The sequence below is a fragment of the Drosophila biarmipes genome, chromosome 2R (genome assembly GCF_025231255.1).
Source record: "Drosophila biarmipes strain raj3 chromosome 2R, RU_DBia_V1.1, whole genome shotgun sequence".
Lineage (NCBI taxonomy): Eukaryota > Metazoa > Arthropoda > Insecta > Diptera > Drosophilidae > Drosophila > Drosophila biarmipes.
In genome coordinates this window covers 8,357,949-8,378,710 of record NC_066615.1, presented here as the reverse complement: position 1 = coordinate 8,378,710, position 20,762 = coordinate 8,357,949, and the positions used below count along the sequence as shown (strand labels likewise).

The following is a 20,762-nucleotide window of genomic DNA, read 5'->3' as shown; positions in this document are numbered from 1 at the left end:
TTACGATTTGTAACAATTGATGTTTCTCTTTTTTAGCAGGTAGCATATAGGTCTGAAGGGCTCTAACGATTTCAAATAAAATGTTAGGGTACATAGCGCTTGAGATTCCTCAACTTTTGGCATACGACACATGCTTGTAATAAAACCCGTTTCAAAGTTATTGTGTTGTTTTGGGTGTTTGAAAGTTTAGAAAACTCGCTTTTTTGTTTTACCTTCTAAACATTTAAGGCATTAATACCAATGCTCGCACGAAAAATATCTAATTATGGAACCATAATCATGTGTATGTCATAAAAGCGATCGACACAAAAGAAACTACCCATTCGCAGTCGCTTGAGAGACCTCCACCGAGTCGGTGGCTATTTGTAACAATCGGAAAAAAAGCAAAATTCAGATGGTTTGTTTGTGCTCAAATAGTTTGAATCGTACAAAGCATTGTGCTATCACGTTATTACCATTTTGAAGAATATACTCACAAAGTTTCGCGGTTCGCAATATAAAGCATACGCTGTATAAGGGTGGTCCGAGCGTACCTTAAGCTGTTTTTATTTTAACCTTTTTTTGAAGAAAAAATGAAACGCGACAAGTGCATTTTGAACTGAAACTTCTTCGTCATTAAAGTGATTTATTAATTTTTAAGGGTTCAAATGAAAGGTTTTTTAAGAGTGGGGTGTGGTTAATTTACACGGTACGGTTAATGTCAAATCAATTATTTTTTTTTAAATCAAAGTAAAACATTTAAACAATAAATATAAATAATAATAAATAAATGACCCGTTTGCAGCCACACTCCGCAGGCGCCTCCCAGAAAAGAGGTTTTGCGATGAACATCAAGCTCGTTACTGGATCATTCGTCCAGCCGAAGTTTCTATACCCTGAACACATACATATGTGAAGATTTTAATCTTCTAGATAGTGATGCTGATAAAGAATATGTTAACTTTATTCACTGCATTGCAAACTTCCGACTGAATTTATTATACCCTCCGCAAAGGCATACAAATTTTAATGCTTAGAAGCACACATGTTTTTACAGCATTTGGGAGGGGCTTTGCACATCTTTCTCTTGGGCCTGGTGGCTCTCCAGCAACTGGACTTGGGTGCTGGGTCCCGCATCCTGGCAGCCTTCTTTTTCCCTGGGAAGAGCCACTTCATGATGACCAACGCCATCATCAGGGAGCTTATAAAACAGGGACACGAAGTTACATTTATCACCCCGTTTTCCATGGCGAAGGAACAGCTTGGTCCGAACTACACGGAAATAATGATTCCAAAGTACGATTTCTGGCCAGAAGGTAAGGAAAGTCGGAATTAAGGTAAATATATTAAACTTTTCTTTCATTAGCTAAGGACGTAACGAGCACCAACAGCGTGGTAGAGATGTCTGATATCTCGAGTTTTACCTTTATCCAGCTGGTCAATATTATGGGTATTCGGAGCACCGACTTTGCATTCGAGCAGCCGGAAGTTCAGGCCATAATCAATGTCAAGGATAAAACCGGGAAGTACGATCTGCTGCTGGCACCTCAGTTCTACAACGAGGGTGCTCTCATCTTGGGTCACCTGTACCAGATCCCCATCATAACTATTTCGACCCTAGGGTTCTCTAACTTTTTTAGCCAGCTGGTTGGCATTGTCTCTCCGTGGTCCTATGTTCCACATGGCTTTATGCCCTATACGGATCGTATGTCACTTTGGGAGCGAATTGGAAATATAGGTATCAGTGGTGCCGAAGACCTTCTCAGGAAGTTCTCCTACTATCCCATGCAGAATGCCGTTTTAACTAAGCACTTCTCACACTTGCTGGATAGAGTTCCCACTATCAAGGAGTTGGAGCGTAATATCTCTGCGATTCTGCTGAACAACTATATGCCACTGATATCGCCCAGGCCGATTTCTTTCAACATGATTTTAGTGGGCGGACTGCACATTCAGCCGCCCAAGCTCCTTTCGCACGACCTGAAGAGTTTCCTGGATGAAGCTAGGCATGGAGCTATTTATTTCAGTTTAGGTTAGTAATCTGCAACTTAAAAATTCTATCTAAAAACTCTTACCTTCAAACATTTTCGTATAGGTTCTCAAGTTCGCAGTGCCGATCTTTCGCCAGAAAAACTCAAGATATTCCTGGAAGTATTTGCAGGTCTGAAGCAGCGCGTTCTCTGGAAATTCGAAAATGAAACTCTGCCAGGTCTGCCGGCCAATGTGAAAGTTCAGAGTTGGTTGCCTCAGGCCGACATCCTAGCACACCCAAATGTCAAGGTTTTCATCGCCCACGGCGGACTCTTTGGCATCCAGGAGGCGGTGCACAATGGAGTACCAATACTGGGAATGCCCGTCTACTGTGATCAGCACCTGAACATTAACCAAGCAGAAAAGGCCGGATTTGCTTTGAGACTGGATTACCGAACACTAACAGCAGAACAGCTTCGAAAATCACTTCTTGAGCTGATCGAAAATCCCAAGTATCGCAATAAAATGAAGCAAGCTTCAAGGGTGTTCCGTGATAGGCCACTTAAAGCTATGGATACGGCGATGTACTGGATTAACTATGTGATCCAGCACAAGGGAGCTCCCCACCTGGTAGCTGCTGGCGTGGAGCTGCCCTGGTACCAGTTCTACCTCCTGGACATCGTGGCCCTTGCTCTGGCCGCCATTCTGCTGCCACTTGTAGCCATAATCCTGACCTGCCGCTGTTACAGATCTAAAAACTATCCGGGGAAGAAGGCTAAGAAGACTTGGCAAAGGACGAAGCAAGATTGACCTCTGTTATTTTAACAAACGTAAAATTTTATACTGATGAAGGTGATTTGATAGAAAAAACGTGTTGAAATAATTTTTTTTTAAATTTTGTTATTGGTATAGTAAAGTGCCTCGCCTATCAGGCAATCAACTTTTAAGCATATATGCCTCTTGTACACTTTTTCACTGGCTGTGACGGTATTGACGATGACCTCGCTGTAAAATTATTACTTTTGGTTTGTTTCTTTATCTCGAAAAAATGTTCCTCATCATTGAAATCTTACACCCAAGCCAACAATATCAATCTTACATAGAAATATGTGAACTTTTGTAGGTTACTCTGATAAGACGCCTTGGCACGACACACAGCTCTCTCTTTTTCAGCACGAACCTCACGCACATCCAAGCGTTTGCTAATCTCAATGGTATATATGCGCTCTTTATAAGAGCGATCTACCTAGAACCCACACTAACCGATCTTTCAGTATCCACTCGCAGTCGTTTGAGAGTCGTCCACCGAGTCGGTTGCTGTATGTTCCCATCGTAGACAACAAGCGGAATCAAAATGGTTTGTTGACGTTTTGTAAAACAATTAATGAACTATCTGAATGCTTTGAAAGCTTTTTGCCACTGACACTGAAATTTACTTAGAGGTTAATAAACTTACTGAAAAGCTTTAATCTCTAATAAAAAAGTTTTCAAAGATAGTAAACTCAAACCTTAAATTATGAGTTACGTGAAAGTCAAGACCTCAAGTGAAGATAAGAAAATATAAATGTTCCGGGGCTTCATTGATAATAAACTAAGTAATTTGTTTACAGCAATTGAGAAGTGCTTTGCACATCTTTTTCTTGGGCCTGGTGGCTCTCCAGCAGCTGGACTTGGGTGCTGGGTCCCGCATCCTGGCAGCCTTCTTTTTCCCCGGGAAGAGCCACTCCATGATGACCAATGCAATCATCAGGGAGCTGGTAAAACAAGGCCACGAAGTTACATTCATCACGGCGTTCTCCTTGGCCAAGGAAAACCTTGGTCCGAACTACAAGGAAATAGTGATTCCACACTACGATTTTTGGCCAGAAAGTAAGTAAAACCGCTAAGGAATTATTCGCAATTTATTTATTTATATTTCCCAGTTAAGCAGATGACCAACAGAAACACCGTCCTGGAAATGACAGATTTGCCATCCTTCTCCTTCCTCCGGATGGTCAATGTGATGGGTGTCCACAGCACAGATTTTGCATTCGAGCAGCCGGAAGTTCAGGCGGTAATCAATGAAAAGAATAAGGTCGGCAAGTACGATCTGCTGCTGGCGGAGCAGTTCTTCAACGAGGGCGCCCTCATCCTGGGACACCTGTACCAGATCCCCATCATAACTATTTCTACTTTCGGTTATGCGAACTACCTCAGCCAACTGTTTGGCATAATGTCTCCATGGTCGTATGTCCCACACGCCTATATGCCGTATACAGATCGAATGTCGCTGTGGGAGCGAATTGGAAATGTAGCCATCAGTGGCGCCGAGGACCTTGTCAGGGAATTCTCTTATTATCCCGGGCAGGATGCCGTCTTGAAGAAGCACTTCTCCAAGCTGCTCGATCGAGTTCCGACCATAAAGGAACTGGAGCGGAATATCTCGGCCATTCTGTTGAACACATACATGCCCTTGGCTTCAGCCAGACCCTTGGCTTATAATATGATTCCCGTGGGCGGACTGCATATTCAGCCACCCAAGGCGTTGCCGGAGCACCTTCAGAAGTTCCTGGATGAAGCTACCCACGGAGCTATTTACTTTAGCTTGGGTAAGTGTTTTTTGCTTACTTACAAGGACAATTAAAAAATCATTTATTTGTAGGCTCCCAGGTGCGTAGTGCAGATATGCCCCCTGAAAAGCTGAAGATATTTCTGGACGTGTTTGGCAGTCTGAAACAGCGCGTTCTATGGAAATTCGAGGATGAAACTCTTCCCAATCTGCCGGCGAATGTAAGAGTGCAGAGTTGGCTGCCCCAGGCCGACATCCTGGCTCATCCCAATGTCAAGGTTTTCATTGCCCACGGCGGACTCTTTGGCACCCAGGAAGCGGTGCACAACGGAATTCCAATTCTAGGAATGCCCGTCTATTGCGATCAGCACCAGAACATTAATCAGGGAAAGAACGCGGGATACGCGTTGGGCCTGGATTACCGGACAGTCTCTGTTGAAAAGCTGCGAGGTCTGCTTCTGGAACTGATTGAGAATCCCAAGTACAGGAATAACATGAAGAGGGCTTCGCGGGTGTTCCGCGATCGACCTCTTGGCGCCATGGATACGGCGATGTACTGGATAAACTATGTGATAGAGCACCGAGGAGCTCCCCACCTGGTGGCTGCCGGCGTGGAGCTGCCCTGGTACCAGTTCTACCTCCTGGACATAGTGGCTCTTGCTCTGGCCGCCATTCTCCTGCCAATTGCGGCTTTAATCCTCATCTGCCGCAGAAGCTCTTCAAAACCAAAGAAGAACCCAAGCAAGAAGACAAAGAAAAATTAAAACAAAAACTTTAGGTTTATTTTGTCAACAAAACATAACAGATAACGATAATGTCGTAGTAAATTGTTAAAATTAAACTAAAGTGCCTGCTCAAATGGTATTGTCATAACGAAAATTATAGTTAAATCGTACGTAGAACTTTTAAAATTGAATTTGATCCACGTCGATCTTCACACAATAACTTGCTATACACCATCAACACTTTACATTGTAGAATTTCTAAATAAATGTGCATCCAGAACAAACACTGATTCACCACTCAGTGATGATCTTTTTGCATTATTCAGTGTTTATATTCTTATAAAAGCAAACTTTTATAGTAAAGAATCTTAGTACACCATCTTTACTTCAAATTAAAACAAAAAGGCAACTACAGTAAGCCACCGTTTTTATTTTACTTATATAAAATAAGATAAACAAGAGTGCCTCGACTATCAAATACCCGTTACTCAGCTTGAGGGAGCAAAATGAAAACGGAGATATATAAGCAGCAAAGGAATATTGTAAAGCGCCACCTAGCGGATATTGCGGTATATGTTATGTGGGCGGCAGACAGTTTTAACCGTTTTAGCCGTTTGGGAGCGTTTATAGTGGGCGTGACAAATAAATTTTAGCAAAAACAAGAATGGAAGTTAGCTTCGGCAAGCCGAGGTTTGTATACCCTTGCAGTTATGAGAAATAATCAACGTTATTAACATCATGTGAAATTTTTAAGGATTGTTGCTAGCTTCAGTGATATTAAAAAAAAAAATATATATATATATATTTCATTATTTTTCTGACGATTTCTGTGACAGCTATATGTTAGAGTCGTCCGATTTGTAATAACTTTAATTCGAAATTCTTTAAAATATAAAGAATTATATTTCCAATATTATAGAATAATATGTCAAAGAACACCGAAGCTACAATGTGGTTAAAATTATTTCCCCACCAATTTTCGAGACTTTACTATGACAGCTAGATGATATAGTCGTCCGATTTTGATAAAATTAAATTCGAAATTTAGAATTAATCAAAAAATGTTATTTTCAAGCGTAGGAGGTTGTATGTTAAAAAACAGCAAAGATATATTTTTTTATAATATATGTACCCACCAATTTTCCGATCGTTAGTATGGCAGCTATATGATCCGTATGAACGCTGAGCTCTCGGAAACTAAAACTTGCCATGCAGATTCCCGGCTTCCTACGCAGGGCAAGTTTGTTTCAGCGGAGTGCCACGCCCACTCTAACGCCGCGAAAATCTGTAGCGCCTACAGTTTTAATGATAGAAAAAAATTTTAACTGATATGTATCTGTCTCATCAATGCCTATCGATTGACCCAAAAAAGAACTTCTCCAAACTGCTCGATAGAGTGCCTGGATGGAGCTACCCATGTAGCTATTTGCTTTAGCTTGGGTAAGGGTTCTTTTACTCACAAGGTCAATTAAAATAATTTTTTTATAGGCTCCCAGGTGCGTAGTGCGGCTTCGACCTCTGGGCGCCTTGGATACGACAATGTACTCGATAAATTATGTGATAGAGCACCGAGCTCCCCACCTTGTGGTTGCCCGTACCAGTTCTACCTCCTGGACATAGTGGCCCTTGCTCTGGCCGCCATTCTCCTGCCAGTTGTGGCTCTTATCCTCATCTGTCACGCCAGCTCCTCCAAAGCAAAGAACACTCCGAGCAAGAACAAGAGGAATTAGAACCAAAACTTGAGTTTTATTTTGTTAACAAAAGAGGATATAAATATGTTAGATAGTTCTCTGAAATAAATTTTGGATAATCTCGTAATACATTTCTAGGGCACTAGACAGCTGGTAATTGATAACAAAGCTAACGAGTAGCGTGCAAAGACCGCCCGCGACTAACTGAGCTGGATGCTGAAATAGGTCAGGAGAATTAGCTGGGGTCTTCGCAGGGCCTTTCTTCAGTCTCCGGGCCTAGTCTTAAGCTTGTTTGTGTGTGTTTGGTGTGCCTTGTGTTGTGTGAGAGTCGAGTGTGTTTGCGTGTGTTTCAGTGTGGGTGTGCGGCGATCTCTACTGGCTTATGACCATCGACTTCTTTACCTTCTTCTCCTTCCTCTCATGGGTGATGGTCACTTCCTCTGCGAAAGAACGAACAACGCTTGGTCAATGGGAGTTAGTTGGGTTAGGGCTGTGTCAATGAGCTCACCCTCGAACTTGGTGGGCAGCTGCTTGATTGTCTCGATGGTCTTGACGTTCTTCTCGCCGGGCTCGATGATCTCCTCCTCGTACTCCTCGATGATCTCCTCCTCGTCGGTGTCATCGGGGTTGGCCTTGTTGCTGGGCACGGGATCGAACACAGTTTTCACGGCCTTCTTCACGATGCCCTCGGCTGTCACGGTGGTGTAGTGGTACTCGGTGCCACCCTCGATCTTGATGGTCTCCACGGTGGTCACATCGCCGGGTTTCTCGGAGGGCACGATCTTCTTGGTGCCCGACTCGGACTTCAGCTTCTTGGTGGTGGTCACGTTCTTCAGCTTCTCGGCGTCCTTCAGGGTCTTCTTGTACTGACGGATCTCCTCCTCGGTGAGCTCCACTTCCTCCTCCTCGTAGACAGTCTTCGAGGTGGTGATGGTCTTGCCAGACTCCAGCTCCGTGGAGTAGGTGTACTCCACTCCGCCGGGAACTCGCTTCGAGGACACTGAGGTGGTATCGTTCTGGAAGAAGTCAGCAGGTGGTGGTGGGGCCGAAGACTTGGGCTTCTTCTTCTGCTTCTTGTCGCTGGTCGAGGTGTTCGAGGTGGAGGTGATGGCCTTGACGTTCTGCTCCTGCAGCGAGTTCTTGCGCACGGTGCGATTGTTCTCGGTGATCTCGATGTTCTGGGTCACCGACACCCTTCGCTCCGATGTGGTGGTGGAGTTGGTCTGCTGATCCACCACGTTCTTCTGCTGCTTCTGCACGATGCGGCGGGAGGACTCCGTGGAGTCGGTGGAGTCCACGGACGACTTCCTGGTCACGTTCTTCTTGTTCTTGTTCAGCTTGGCGGCGGTGTTCTCATCCACCTCAGTGGGAACCGAGTCGTAGAAGGTCTTGGTGCGCATGCTGCGGGTTCCGTCCTCGTTGATGGTGGTGTACACCTCCTCGTAGCCACCCTCGATGGCGCGGGTCAGCATGGTGGTGCGCTCATCGATGCGGATCTCCTTGCCCAGACGCTTCTGGACCAGCTTCTTGTTCTGCTGCTCCTTCTTCAGGTCCTCCTCGCTGACGGGCTTCGGGTCCCAGAAGGTTCGCACCTGGGTCTTGACGGTTCCATTCGGCTGGGGGGTGGTGGTGATCACCTCGTAGCCACCCTCGATCAGCTTGTACGTGGTGCTGGCTCCGGTGGCCTTGTCGAACTCCACCTTACCGTCTTGGATGTCCGCGGAGGTCAGTAGCTCTGTGGTGTGTGTGGATGTGTGTATAGTATATGGTATATGGTATTCGGTATATAAGGTTTAAGCTCTCGAGGTGTGTCTGCGTCTAGGGTTATCCGAAGCACTTGCGGCTTAAGTCTAGTATTAGCTTTCGTCTTATCCTAAGCTAACTCTACGATATTGCATGGGTTTCCTCAGTAAGGCAGCCTGGCATTAGGGTAAGTCAAGGGACTCTCAGACGATTTCCACTAATTTCAAAATAATTGCTTTTATATTGTCAACCTAATTTAGACACCAATTTAGAAGACTCAACTCGAATAACATTATAAAGACATACACAGCTATTAATATTAAAACTTTTCTATAAATCAAAGTCTTCAAAAGGCTAATGTTTCTGCGTTTTAAAAATCGTTGCACTAAGCGAAATAGTCGCATACTTATATTTGAAGATGATTAAGTTGTTTACCAGGTTGGTGACTACAAACCCTATTAACTTCAAGAATTTCGTTGGATATTATTGATGTTAACCTTGTGAACTTCAAGGACTTCGTCTAAGAGCCGCCTAGTAAGCAATTTATACAGCATTTGTACTTTCTTGGATCTGTCTATCAATCGTCGGGCTAGACGTGCACGGGTTGGGGTTCGGTCTCCAGAGGGGGATCCAGCTGCATCCGCCGGTAGTGCGACGACCTGCAGCCACACGCCAGGTGTGGCAGGCAGCTGTAGTGCATCAGCAGGTTCAGTAATTGCTATTTGAACTTGCGGCCCGACCTTTGTTTGCCGTTCTTGGAGACGCCGCTGTTGTTTCCGCTTCCGGCCGGCAATGTGATGTGCTGCTGTGTGGGCTGCGGTTGCGGTTTCGGTCTCGCCTCGGACTTGGTTTCCGTTTCCGGTCGGGATTGCGGTGGCTCCTGTCGCATCTGTGGACTCTGTTTCAAGGGGGCGACTGGGGGGGCTGAAGCGTTAGTGGTGGCTTTCGGCCGGGCGGAGGTGCGTGGCTGGTCAAGGTGGCCTTCGCTCGCATTCTCTGGGTTACTAGGAGCCGGCTTCGCCTTCACCGCCTCCGAAGGTGAGGATTTCTTGGGCGGATGCAGCAGCTGGCTGGCGGTTTCGTTTAGCAATTGAGCATAGCTTAGTGGGTTAGCAGGGTCACTATCGTTATCATTATCTGCAAATGTGGTTAGGGGTAACGAGACAGTTGTTTTAATTCGATTCAGCTACATCGTCTGGGATGCTGGGATGCTGGTTATGCTGATTATGCTGGTGATGACTGATGATGCGGTGGGTGATTGGTGCTGTCTCTTAAGGCTACGTGATGGTTCTAAGACCTCAGACTTCCCATGGCTGGGATGGCTTAAAAGTACACAACTGAAAAGGCGACAAACGAGGTGGAAGAAGAACGTATGTAACTTAGGGGCTAAAATAAAAATGCACATTTATAAACAGAGTTTCTTAAATTGAAATTTGTTTGTGTTGTTGGGGTTCTTGTTCTTGTTGTTCTCGAATAAATATTACGACAATATTTGCAAAAAGTAAATTATAACATAAATGGTTTTTATGTATAGATAGAAAAGTTAGGCTGCCAAAACACTTGAAACAAACACTTAACGCTCAGCTCGAATTCGATCCGAAGAGTGGGCGGCAGAAAAGGGGGGGCGGGGCGCTCACACACACTCACGCACACACATGCAGATAGACAATAGCCACAAAATGTGGGCTACAATTTCATTTTTGATTTTACTTTATTTTAAATGGTTTTCGTTCATCTTTTCTAGAGTAGGTGTACACTCTTTGTTTGGTATTTGTTCATAGCAAAAGATATGTACAATTGTGGGTGGGAACAGGGGGCGAGGAGGTCAGGGAGTGGACGCTATGCCACACTGAATTTGTATTTCGATGCAGATGAGCCAAAAAGTCATCGCTTTCCTCGTAAATCGGTAAACACACGAGAGGGCGAAGTACAACATTTTCAATTAAAACACAATGAAGTGTAAAAGTTTGTGGCCGGGGCCGAGTGTTTTTTTTTTTGGGTGGCAAGAGATTGGGGCCACTGTGCCAAGTGTGTCGCCCACACACACATCACTGCACATCACGTATGTCGAGAGCAGCAGCAGTGCAAAAAGTTTAATTTGAAAACTTAATTAAAATTTCTGTGCGTTCTCTTTCTTTTTAAGAAGATGTGCGGGGAGGGGGGTCAAATAAAATTGCATTTATGACACTCTGAAGAATTCGTTTCGACAACATTTTTTGGCCTGAACCTTAAATTTCAATTAGAGCGGGTGCTCCTTGACATTGGCCACAGTTCGCCCGCCTCCCAAGGGGGGTTCTATGGGATCCGTTCTGTGTGCGTGTGTTTCTCTGTTTTTTAGGGGGGTTGGGGACTGAGTGTGTGCGTGTACAAGAAAAAATGGCAACAAAACGACGAATAACGAACGATTTGCATTTGTTTGTTCTTTGTTTGTTTCGGTTTTGTATCTATGAGCTACCAGTTTCTTGCGACTCCTTGTCGCTCTTCTTCTCCAGCGTCTGCGAGATCTTCTTCCAGATGTTCTCGAAGGAGTCGGCGCCGGAGTAGTCGATCTGTCCGGACTCCCAGCACTGGCGGCGCATCTGGTTCTCGTAGGCCTCCTGCTCGGGAGTGCGCTGCTCGCCGATGCGGATCTGTGACAGGGCGCCAGCCAGACCCGCCTGAAAGTATGTTAATTAAACTGATTAGGGCGCTATTTAATTAAGCAAGGGCGGGGGATACTATGGGGGTTGGTGTTGTGTTAAGGCACATTTCATGCACTACGAATTAAACATTTATTAGCACGCAGTGTGCAGTATGCAGCATGCAGTACGCAGAACGCTGTACGGTTGACAACACGGAGATGTTAGTTACGGCGCACGGGGCGTATGATTAATATGACAACAGAGTGCTGCTCGAGGCATAAATCAAGTATGCGGCGCGTTGCGCCCTGGCTGCTTACGTTTGCCACTCGTGTCCCTGCAACTCTGGGGCAGATTACTATGTGAACGTTGGAATGGAGAAAGGTGGGTGGCGGTGGGTGGGCACATGCAACACGAGGATGAAGTGCCCGCTTCTGCTGCCGAGTTTCTGAGATTCAAGGTGATGATGATGATGTTGGCCTAATGGACAGCGAGCACTGCCTGGTCCATCTACATTTGTGCTTGACCAGGTGCCAGGCCAACTAACAATAAATCAACAAATGCCCCTATCCAGGCCACAAACACAACGTTGAACCATGAACCAGGTACCAAGGACCATGAACAATGAACGATGACCGTAGGACAATGACGATGACAATGACAATTCGTATGCAAAACAGTGACTAGACGAAAACCAGGGCATTACAGTATCACTATCACTTGCACTAGCACTTGTACACTTGCACACCACTATCCGATGCTGGTTGGTTGGTTGGGAGTCGGGATTCCTACACAGAAAAGGTATCTCTTCGGTTTTCGTACTAGGAGATAACGGCCTCAGCCTCCTATCTCACACATTTTTAATGACAGTCCTAATACTTTTAAAGTTATATTTATGCTTTTTCTTAAACTTTTAGACAGATTTAAGTTTTTAAATTTCAGAAAAGGTGTATTTTTTATATTCAAATAAGCAAAGAGAGGCTATTATTAATCGTATGTATTCAAATAACATCGAATTTTCGAACTCTTTTCCATCTCATGCTTTTTTTTATTATGAAAGCAAGGAATATTTGTTTGCTGTAGCTGTATGAAAACCATCTAAAGGAAATTCTTTTCAAACTTTAACATTAAACGGCTGAGAAAACTTTTTCTGTGTAGTTTTCAGGACGGGTTGGGATTGATTGCCTTTACCTCAGGCGGCGTTGTGGCTGCAACTTCATGTTCTTGTTGGTGGTTTGTCGCAATTTCTACTGTCTGACTATGCACGGAATGATGAGGCGTGGGCGTGGGCGTGGGCGTGGACGAGGGCGTGGGCGTGGCAGTGTCTGAGGAGGCGTGTTCAGGTGGTTGTGAAATGCTCAGCTCTCTGCTATTCACATCTACGGAAGGCAAGTCTTCGGCATTGGCAGTGGCACTATGGGTTTGGATTTCAATTTGGCTCGGGGGTGGAGGAGGAGTCGACGGTGGCGGAGGTGGGTGGCATGCATCGTCATGATGCCATTCAGTGGCATGTTCATCTGCATTCGCATATTCATTCTCATCCGCCTCCGCACTCCCATTGTCCTGGCTGTGATTCTGGCTGGGATGGTGGCGCTGCTGCTGCTGCTGCTCCTGCTCCCGCTGCTCCCTCTCCAGATTCTCATAGTAATCTGCCCAAGGGTCGCGGAACTGGCGGACATGCAACAGTTGGTGGTGCAGCTGCTGCTGCTGGTAGAGCTCATGCTGCTGCCGCTGGTGCTGTTCATCCGCCGCGAATGCGCTGTGCGAGTGCATGAGGTTTAGGCAGTGGCACTGAGACGATGTTAGATTTACAGAGTTATATGCACGACAAATGCGATTCGGCAGGCCACGTATTATTTATGGCAAAGTATAATATACAAAATGCGCAAACAGGAGGGAGCGAGAGTTGGAAAGTAAAAGTAAATGAAAAGTAAATCAGTTTGCTAAAATAAAAATCCAAACGGCACAGAACGGAAAAATCTAGGGTACATAAAATGGCTAAACTGGACCGGGTCAATTTAATCTTTACAAATATGAAATGCTTGTACAGTTCTTTAAGATAAATCAGATCATGAATTGCCAATTTCTCTCTGTGTAACAGCAAAAGGGATCCCCAAATGTGTGCTAGTGTGTGTGTGTGTTTGTGTTATGGGATATATCAAATGATTCGGTTGGATTTTCTGGCATCACCCCCGAGCGACCATCTTGATTTGAATCATTTCCATCTATCGATGGCGCAAACCGAAACATCTCCCTGGCTCTTGGCCAAATCGATGCAAATTAGAAAAACAGAAAGAAAGTGAACACTAAGACAAGCACTCACACACACACATGGACACACACAGTTGGACAAATATTACAAAAAATACAGAAGAAATAAATTAGAAGAGAAAACCCAATTGAGAATCGGTTTCGTACGTCTGTCTATGGGGCCAAAAAAGAAAAACAAAAAATGGGTTGCTCTGGGGCGTGGCTGCTAATCGAGGAAAATCAACAGAGAATTGCTGGCCGAAACAAAAAGTAATGGGAACGAACCCAAAGAACAGAAAAGAGTCGAGAAATGGAACGACAACGAGGTCAGCTATCGGCGAGAAATAAATGGCAACTAGATCGGTTCTGAGTTTGTTTGCTTGGTTATTTACTTGGCGCACAGAAAGATGGATAAATACTAAATATTTGCGTTATAATTAAGATATTTACAAGGGGTGCTCAAGGTCTCTACAGATCTGTGCGAGTGGGTTCGGCTAGTGGAGACCTGCTTACCTCTGGACTGGACCTGCACCCTTGGGCCGTTGCTCCCGCGGGTCGATCACTAGCACTATCATTTCCCGGCGTTTGCTTGCGATTAGCGGGTTAAGAAACGAGGCAGGGGTTTTTCGGGGCAATTGGAGCAAAACATTGGGTTAGACAATAAAATCTTAGGTTAGCTTAGTATGGCGTTCAAGAACAAGGAACAAGAGAGTTCAGTCTGATTCTTTCGGGGGCAAGGAGGCTGCAAAACGTCAAGGGGTCAAGAGCTTCGAGTAGCCTGCGGGGAGCACTCACCATTTCGGTGGACAGGGACTGGATCACGTTCTCGCAGAAGATGTTCCACCACAGCTGAATCAGATCCTGGGCGTGGGCGTAGTCCGACGAAACGCTGGCCACCTTTGTCTCCGAGTTGAACTGAATCAGCCAGGGCTTCAGCTTGCCGGCGAAATGCAAAATCTTAATCTTATCTCTGAACCTGCAAGCCGAGTGGTATTACAAAACTATTTCCACGCCCCGTAGCGATAGCGGAGAACTCACTGTTTGAAGGCGGGCAGATAGCAGTACGAGGCATAGGCCGTCACATTGTAAACAAAGGGCAAATGCTTCTTGATGTCCGCCGTCGCCCAGTCGGCGAAGAACTGGTTCAGCAGGCCCTGGTCGCCGCCGTCGAAGCTGCCGTTCTTCACGGCGAACTCTGTGATCTGGCCGAAGGTGTCCACGCTGGGGCGGAACACGAACACGCCGGAGTTGAAGCAGTCCGGCCAGCTGACGTCCGGAGCAGCGGACAGTTCCTCGCGCTCGAACAGCTCGTCGCAGTTTTGCAGGACCTACGAGATGGGAAAGGGGTTGTTTAGTTTATTAATTAATTTTATTTTACCAAAAAGTATTCATCCATTTTCGTTTTAGAAATATAGATAAATACATTTTAATAAATTAGATTAATAAAAAAATACTATTTAAACGTAAAGGAAAAATAACTTAATTGTGTTAATACATTTTTAATTTAAAATAAAATGTAATTGAAGTGAAAAGTGATTTAAAAATAAATATTATCCTTTTATATGATGGTGTACTTTCTTCAACTGCATATATTGCACAGTGATTATAGTTCACTAGTATTATAGTAATAATTCAGAATTATTGTATGCAGAATAGTAACATAAGAAACGTTTCTCAATATAAACTGTTTTTGTCCTATAAAAACGCTTAATTGATTTTACATTGCATTACCATTTGGCCTTGAACAGTATCAAAGTAATTATCAATGTGAATATGTACATGTTTGTGATTACCAATTTGCTTCTGTGTTTATAGTTAAATAAAGTTAAAATAAATAAAATTGTTTGATTGGAATCAAATAAGTTAAAAAAACATCTTTCAAAGGTCAAAATCAGATTCATTTTTCAGAAGGTCAAGCATGATTTATATTAAACCTATATCTTGACACCTGAGATCAGAGGGATCAAGCAAAATAATATTTACAGGAGTTCAAAGCGGCCTCCACCAAGTATATCTGATTTTCTTGGCATAGTGCTTACACCTAGTGCGACATCTTACCAGTGTATCCGCGTCCAGGAAGACACACTTCTCGAACTGGACGAGGCGCCAGCAGTGCAGCTTTGTGAAGGTCACGCCCAGCTCGGGGCGGGCGAGCAGGGCCAGGTTGGCGGCGTCCTGTGAGTCCAGCACATTGACCTCCTGCACCACGTTGTACACCTCCTTCAGGCGGTCGCGCATCGCCTGCGAGACGGTGGGCGTGACCAGGACGGCCAGCTGGTGGGCGGTCTTGGCCCTCTTCAGGGAGTGGGCCAGGACCAAGGCACCCAGTGAGTACGTGTCATTCGTCGTCAGCGTCACCCAAGCGAACTCTGAGTGGGGCAAGAGAGGGGAGATAGGAGAGATGCAAATTAAACGCTGCGCTGGTATAGATATCTCTGGGATACAACCAAAGTCAGAGATACACATTGGGTTACAAAACAAAAAGATACTGTTGTATTGCACGTCTCACTGCAGCAGCTGGCTGGGAGTTCGCTTTGTATTTATTAGTTTCGGATTCAGCAAAAAACGTTATGGATTATAAATAAACAAGCGATTGTTCGGGTGCCCCGTTCGAAATAGAACAGATATGTATGAGCAAGTGGTGTGTGCAGACCCCCAACTGCGTCAGCGGCGCCCACATGCATCCCAATTTCATTTGCTTTGTTAGCGCGGATAAAATTGCAAAAAAGGGAAAAGCTTATAAAGAATTGGCAAAATCGAGCAGAGCATATTTCAGGCGCGTCCAAACGAGCAATTAGAATTTTGCGTAGTTGGCATTTAGTGCGGCAAAAGCTATAGATAATTATTCATGACGCTGGCGTATCCTACATATACGAGTATGTATGCATGTTTATGGGGCGATTATGGGCTTTATTTTTTTCGGTGCACATTTCTTGGTCTTGATTAAGGTTTGGTCTGGATTAAGTGGGAATCTGTATGGTACACAATTTACAAGTGAACTTCTTCGAAGTTCTCTCCCCGTTCGTGGTAGTATTTAGAGTGGTTAAACCATGCGATTTTTCTGTTTGAAAATTAAAAATTCATTAGAGTTAAGATAGAGAGAACATACGACTATTTTTATTTCCAATTTTGATTATTGACAAGTAAATGGAATTTAGAACAATATTATTCGGGTATTAATGCTACTAAGAAAATATAATTTCGTATATACAAGTGTGTGTATATATGACATGTGGTACGCGGTACATTTCGTTGAGCTATCTTTAGTCGGGTTAAGTGTCAGATTAGAGTTCTGTATACAAGGGTTTTGGGTTTAGAGAAGCGAACTGAAAAGGAACTGTGAAGCGTAGGATACAACAAGTAGATGGATTTCAACAACTACCTTCTCAACTACGCATTCAGACACGGATGCGGATACGGATGTGGACACATTTACGGATGCGGATGCGCAAACCGATGAGTGCAGCCGCACAGCGAGCTAATCAGCGGCATTCAAATGCATTCGCCAGGCTGATCTTGATCTTGGCATTGTCCTGGTTTGGACTGAGATCAGGACGATCTTTATGCTCCGTCGGATGCTTTAATGTGTGCATGTATGTAAGTGCGTCTTGTGTTTTCTGTTTGAGTGTGCGGGTGAAAGATACACAGATGCTTTCTTTTCTATTGCGTGTGTGGATGCTTGTGAAATGACTCGTTGAGCCTAAAATAAAAATGAAATCATTTACTCTCGGCGAAACTAGAATGGATCTTAATAACTTCTGACTTACCGGATGTGTGCAAAAATGACAAAAAATTTCACAAAACAATAAAACTTATGGGGCGGAACGGTCAAAAAAGAATGCTCAGCAGACGTCATAAATTTGGCGATTTAAACAAAGTAAAATAAACAACACTCGGTCTAAATATAACCTTTCAACAACTGTTGAAATTGTCAAAATGAATGCGTCGCGACATTTTCCTTAATAATATGCTTAGCACGTAGACTTAAAAATAGCTAAATTAGCAAATTATGAGACAGCCATTGTGGGAAAATTCCTAGAATTTTCGGCAGTGTAGAAAGAGAGAGGGCAAACTCTCTTCGAAAGGAAAGCTCTCTCTTAGTTGCGCCTTCCCTTGAGCAGAGTTTGCGCCTTGGCTTCATCTAATCCACCCCCTTTTATCAACTGCGTATGCCGGGAGCACAATAAAGCTGATAAAGCGCCCTGCCAAAAGCAAGTGGCCAAAAAGGTCGGGCAGCCAGGGGTCGAGCTTTTGGGTCTGGGTCAAGTGACTGAGCCAATGCCCGTTGGAGCGTGATGAGGCCCAGATCAGATTAACGCCAGACGCCGCCATGAATGGGGTCACCAATTAGATGAATGAGGGAGCCGAGACCTTGGGGGAGACATGTGCCTCCATCCCTTGTCCTCCCGGAAACCCGTTTGTCAGGGTTCCCACCGAAGCATCGCGTTGATTTGCAGCCGGCGCATCAGAAACAAAGTACAGTCCAACTTGGATAGATGCGAAATTTGTCACAGATATGATCTTCGTTATCGGATGCCTTAAATGGATCTGAACGGGTTCCCATAAAATAAGACTGAAGGGAACTTAACAGGCTTCAAAAATTTGATTTAAAGTTTAAATTTCTAACATTTCTGGACCGTAGTAGAGAAATAAAAAAATGTATACTTCTAAGAAGTATAAGGTCTATCGTAGATATTCAAAAAGATATTATATCTCTGGGCAGGAATTTAAAATATGTACAAAAAATAGTATTCTAAAACCTTCCAGTCTATATTTACATTCTTATTGATCTAACGATTTAGGAGTCTCGGATATTAAACCTTTAAAAGTGAACAGAAGTTAACCTTAAGTTCGCACTACCCATGCTAGACTGTACGACGGAAATGCATTATGGGATATGCCGAAGGGAGTGGTCCCCAGAAGGAGATCGGGGAACGTCGGCGACACCAACGCACAAATTGGCGAGTGCAAGGCGCGGAACAAGTTCTGCGGGAAACCTCGGCGGGCAGTGTGTATCTTGTAGATTCCGTTCTGTATCCGAAAGAGCAGACCGCTAAAAATAGCCCCGCCAATGCGAAGTGAAGTGAAATGAGATTGTGTCTGCTGGTAGGCGGTGCATTGGATCGGTACAGGCGACGCAGCAATTTTAGAAATTGAATCACCATGGATGTGTGTGGACGTGGATGGGTGCCCGAAACGCGAGATGCTGGAGATCCCTGCGGGCTGGGAAAAACTCAAGGCAGCTGCCGTAGGTCGATGATTAATGCGGGCATAAATCCGTGCAGATTTAATGGATTTTCCAAGGAAAGAGCGAATGCTGAGAGACAGCACACTTTCAGTGGGCGATGCGACACAAAGGAATGTTCTCGGGCGCGGAAAACTTTTCGAAAATCAGAAGAATATTATTTTCGAGCACACAAACTTGTTAGCGCCTGTCGCCAGCCATAATTCCGACCCCTACATATAGGCGGGACTTAAAATAGAAAAACATCTACGGGGCACACTGCTTATAGATTGTGAATGATGTGTGTGTGGGGGGACGGAGGTGGAGGTGGAGGTGCTTCAAACACGATCCCCGCACGTCGGCGAACGCGTGTGAAAGTGCCAAGGCGAAGTGCATCCCTTAATGGGCCGCTAATCTCAATGGGCTGCAGATGCGGAAATCACATACTGATAAGGCGGATGCATGATAAGGCCGCCAATGGCGCTACGCGGGCTCACTGGGTCACCGGATTGCGACAGGTACAAGGCGCAAAGCGATGTAATGCGGTGGAATCACAACAAATGGGCTTCTCTCAGCATAACTCAAGCTCCCTCTCGTCCTCCGCTCTAAGGTTATGGGGCTTCTCCTTATCAGCGGATCCGAGCGCAAACTTTTCATAAACAAACAAATGTGGAGGTGCAATGGTCGTATTTTCTACACTCTACGGGGTTTTCGAGGGAGGAGGCGGGCGAATCGGGGGGTGGCGATGGGGCGGGCCGAGCAGCGCTAGTGAAGGTCAGTAAAGGTCGCAGCCAAACATCGTCGCGCGCTCTATGCTCGATTTATAAATACATATATTATACTTAGTAGTGCGACTATCGCCGTGACTTGATTCGGTTTTTGATTTCCCGACTTTGCATAACTCCTCCCAGGAGAAGCGAGTGTTATGAAATGGGAGGGATAACGATTGGTTGGTTGATTAGCGGGAAACAAACGCCAAAGGAGCTTTAACTTAGGGCAGGCTTTTCCGCCGATTTTCGGCTCAGTTTTCAGTGTCCAGCCTTTAGCCATGCATACACACACACACTCTCTTCTGCTAGCTTTTCTTTGCCTTTCTTTGCTTTTTCTTTTCGTTTCTTGATTTGGCTGGCGTTGAGGCCCAACTTACTGCTCATTTTGTTGGGATTTTATGGGTAACTCTGGGACTACTGTGGGTGAACTCGATTTAGGACACTCGCGAGGCTGTTCCGGCGGGCGTTGGGCGGTGGGCGGTGGGTGGCTGAGCTTTCACACTGAGTTCGAGAACGAGAGCGGCGTTTGCGGTGCGCCTTCCACGAGCGATGACGAGAATCTGAAGCGGCTGCTCGCCTGCCGTGGGCAATAAATGCCTAAATGCCAATGCAGAGGCACGGGCAGCGCAGTCGGCGGCGCGGCCGGCGTCGTTGGCCACCGCAAAAGCCGGTGGGAGATTTATAGTACCCGCTACTCGAGCGGCAAAATGGGTATATTATATTCGGGCTATAGGGTAGCACATAGCAGCACTTTCAAACCGAGAGGTAGTTCTTTTAACAGCCAGAACAAATGAACAACTCAGTCTGCAAAAGTGAACCACTAACAATGGAAAAAAATACAAAAAAAGATTATCAAATTATTTATTATATTACATTTAATTAAATTGATTTTATTTATTTTTAATATTTTAAATCAATTCAAGAAAAATAAACTCCTTTTTGATTACCCCCTTGAAGTAGGCAACATGATTTGAAACCAGGCAGTGAGTACTGGGTATTCCACAGTCTGGAAATGGGAACGCTACACTATATCATTCTTTCTGGCTCTCATACGTATACGCCTGCGAATGTGTGCGTGAGCAGGAAGGCGCCAAAGAAAAAGTATTTTGCATTCCGCTTACTTATATTTCATTTCTATTTCTGCTTCTTCTTCGCTCGCCGGCTACTGCTGGACCGGCTATAATATACACGTAAACGAGAGAGAGCGGAGAGAACGAATTGAAAAGGTGCGAAAGTCGCGTAA

General features: G+C 44.9%; 3 protein-coding genes across 7 annotated transcripts; 2 read left to right on the top strand and 1 right to left on the bottom strand.

Annotated features, from left to right (window-relative positions):
- Nucleotides 1-19: 19 nt before the first annotated feature.
- Nucleotides 20-3,022, top strand: LOC108026551 (UDP-glycosyltransferase UGT5). Of its 2 annotated transcripts, XM_017097501.3 has the most exons (4): nucleotides 20-397; nucleotides 1,037-1,295; nucleotides 1,346-2,011; nucleotides 2,075-3,022. In XM_017097501.3, exons 1-4 carry the CDS (start codon nucleotides 395-397, stop codon nucleotides 2,758-2,760), a joined length of 1,614 nt encoding a protein of 537 aa, XP_016952990.1. In that variant the 5' UTR covers nucleotides 20-394; the 3' UTR covers nucleotides 2,761-3,022. The 2 variants fall into 2 exon arrangements, with proteins under 2 accessions (XP_016952990.1, XP_050744176.1); XM_050888219.1 differs by lacking the exon at nucleotides 20-397 and having other exon boundaries at nucleotides 744-1,295.
- Nucleotides 3,023-3,224: 202 nt separating this feature from the next.
- Nucleotides 3,225-5,602, top strand: LOC108026937 (UDP-glycosyltransferase UGT5). Its single transcript, XM_017098150.3, has 4 exons — nucleotides 3,225-3,307; nucleotides 3,561-3,819; nucleotides 3,873-4,538; nucleotides 4,592-5,602. The coding sequence occupies exons 1-4, from the start codon at nucleotides 3,305-3,307 to the stop codon at nucleotides 5,260-5,262; spliced, it is 1,599 nt and encodes a 532-aa protein (XP_016953639.1). The 5' UTR covers nucleotides 3,225-3,304; the 3' UTR covers nucleotides 5,263-5,602.
- Nucleotides 5,603-6,949: 1,347 nt separating this feature from the next.
- Nucleotides 6,950-20,096, bottom strand: LOC108026711 (glycogenin-1). 4 transcript variants are annotated; one of them, XM_017097809.3, is made up of 6 exons: nucleotides 19,897-20,096; nucleotides 15,584-15,894; nucleotides 14,564-14,853; nucleotides 14,321-14,501; nucleotides 12,467-13,066; nucleotides 10,062-11,314 (listed from the first exon to the last, which is right to left on the bottom strand). In XM_017097809.3, exons 1-6 carry the CDS (start codon nucleotides 19,901-19,903, stop codon nucleotides 11,102-11,104), a joined length of 1,602 nt encoding a protein of 533 aa, XP_016953298.1. In that variant the 5' UTR covers nucleotides 19,904-20,096; the 3' UTR covers nucleotides 10,062-11,101. The 4 variants fall into 4 exon arrangements, with proteins under 4 accessions (XP_016953302.1, XP_016953298.1, XP_016953300.1 ...); XM_017097811.3 differs by lacking the exon at nucleotides 12,467-13,066 and adding an exon at nucleotides 14,039-14,113 and having other exon boundaries at nucleotides 19,897-20,094; XM_017097812.3 differs by lacking the exon at nucleotides 12,467-13,066 and having other exon boundaries at nucleotides 19,897-20,092.
- Between the last annotated feature and the right edge of the window lie 666 nt (nucleotides 20,097-20,762).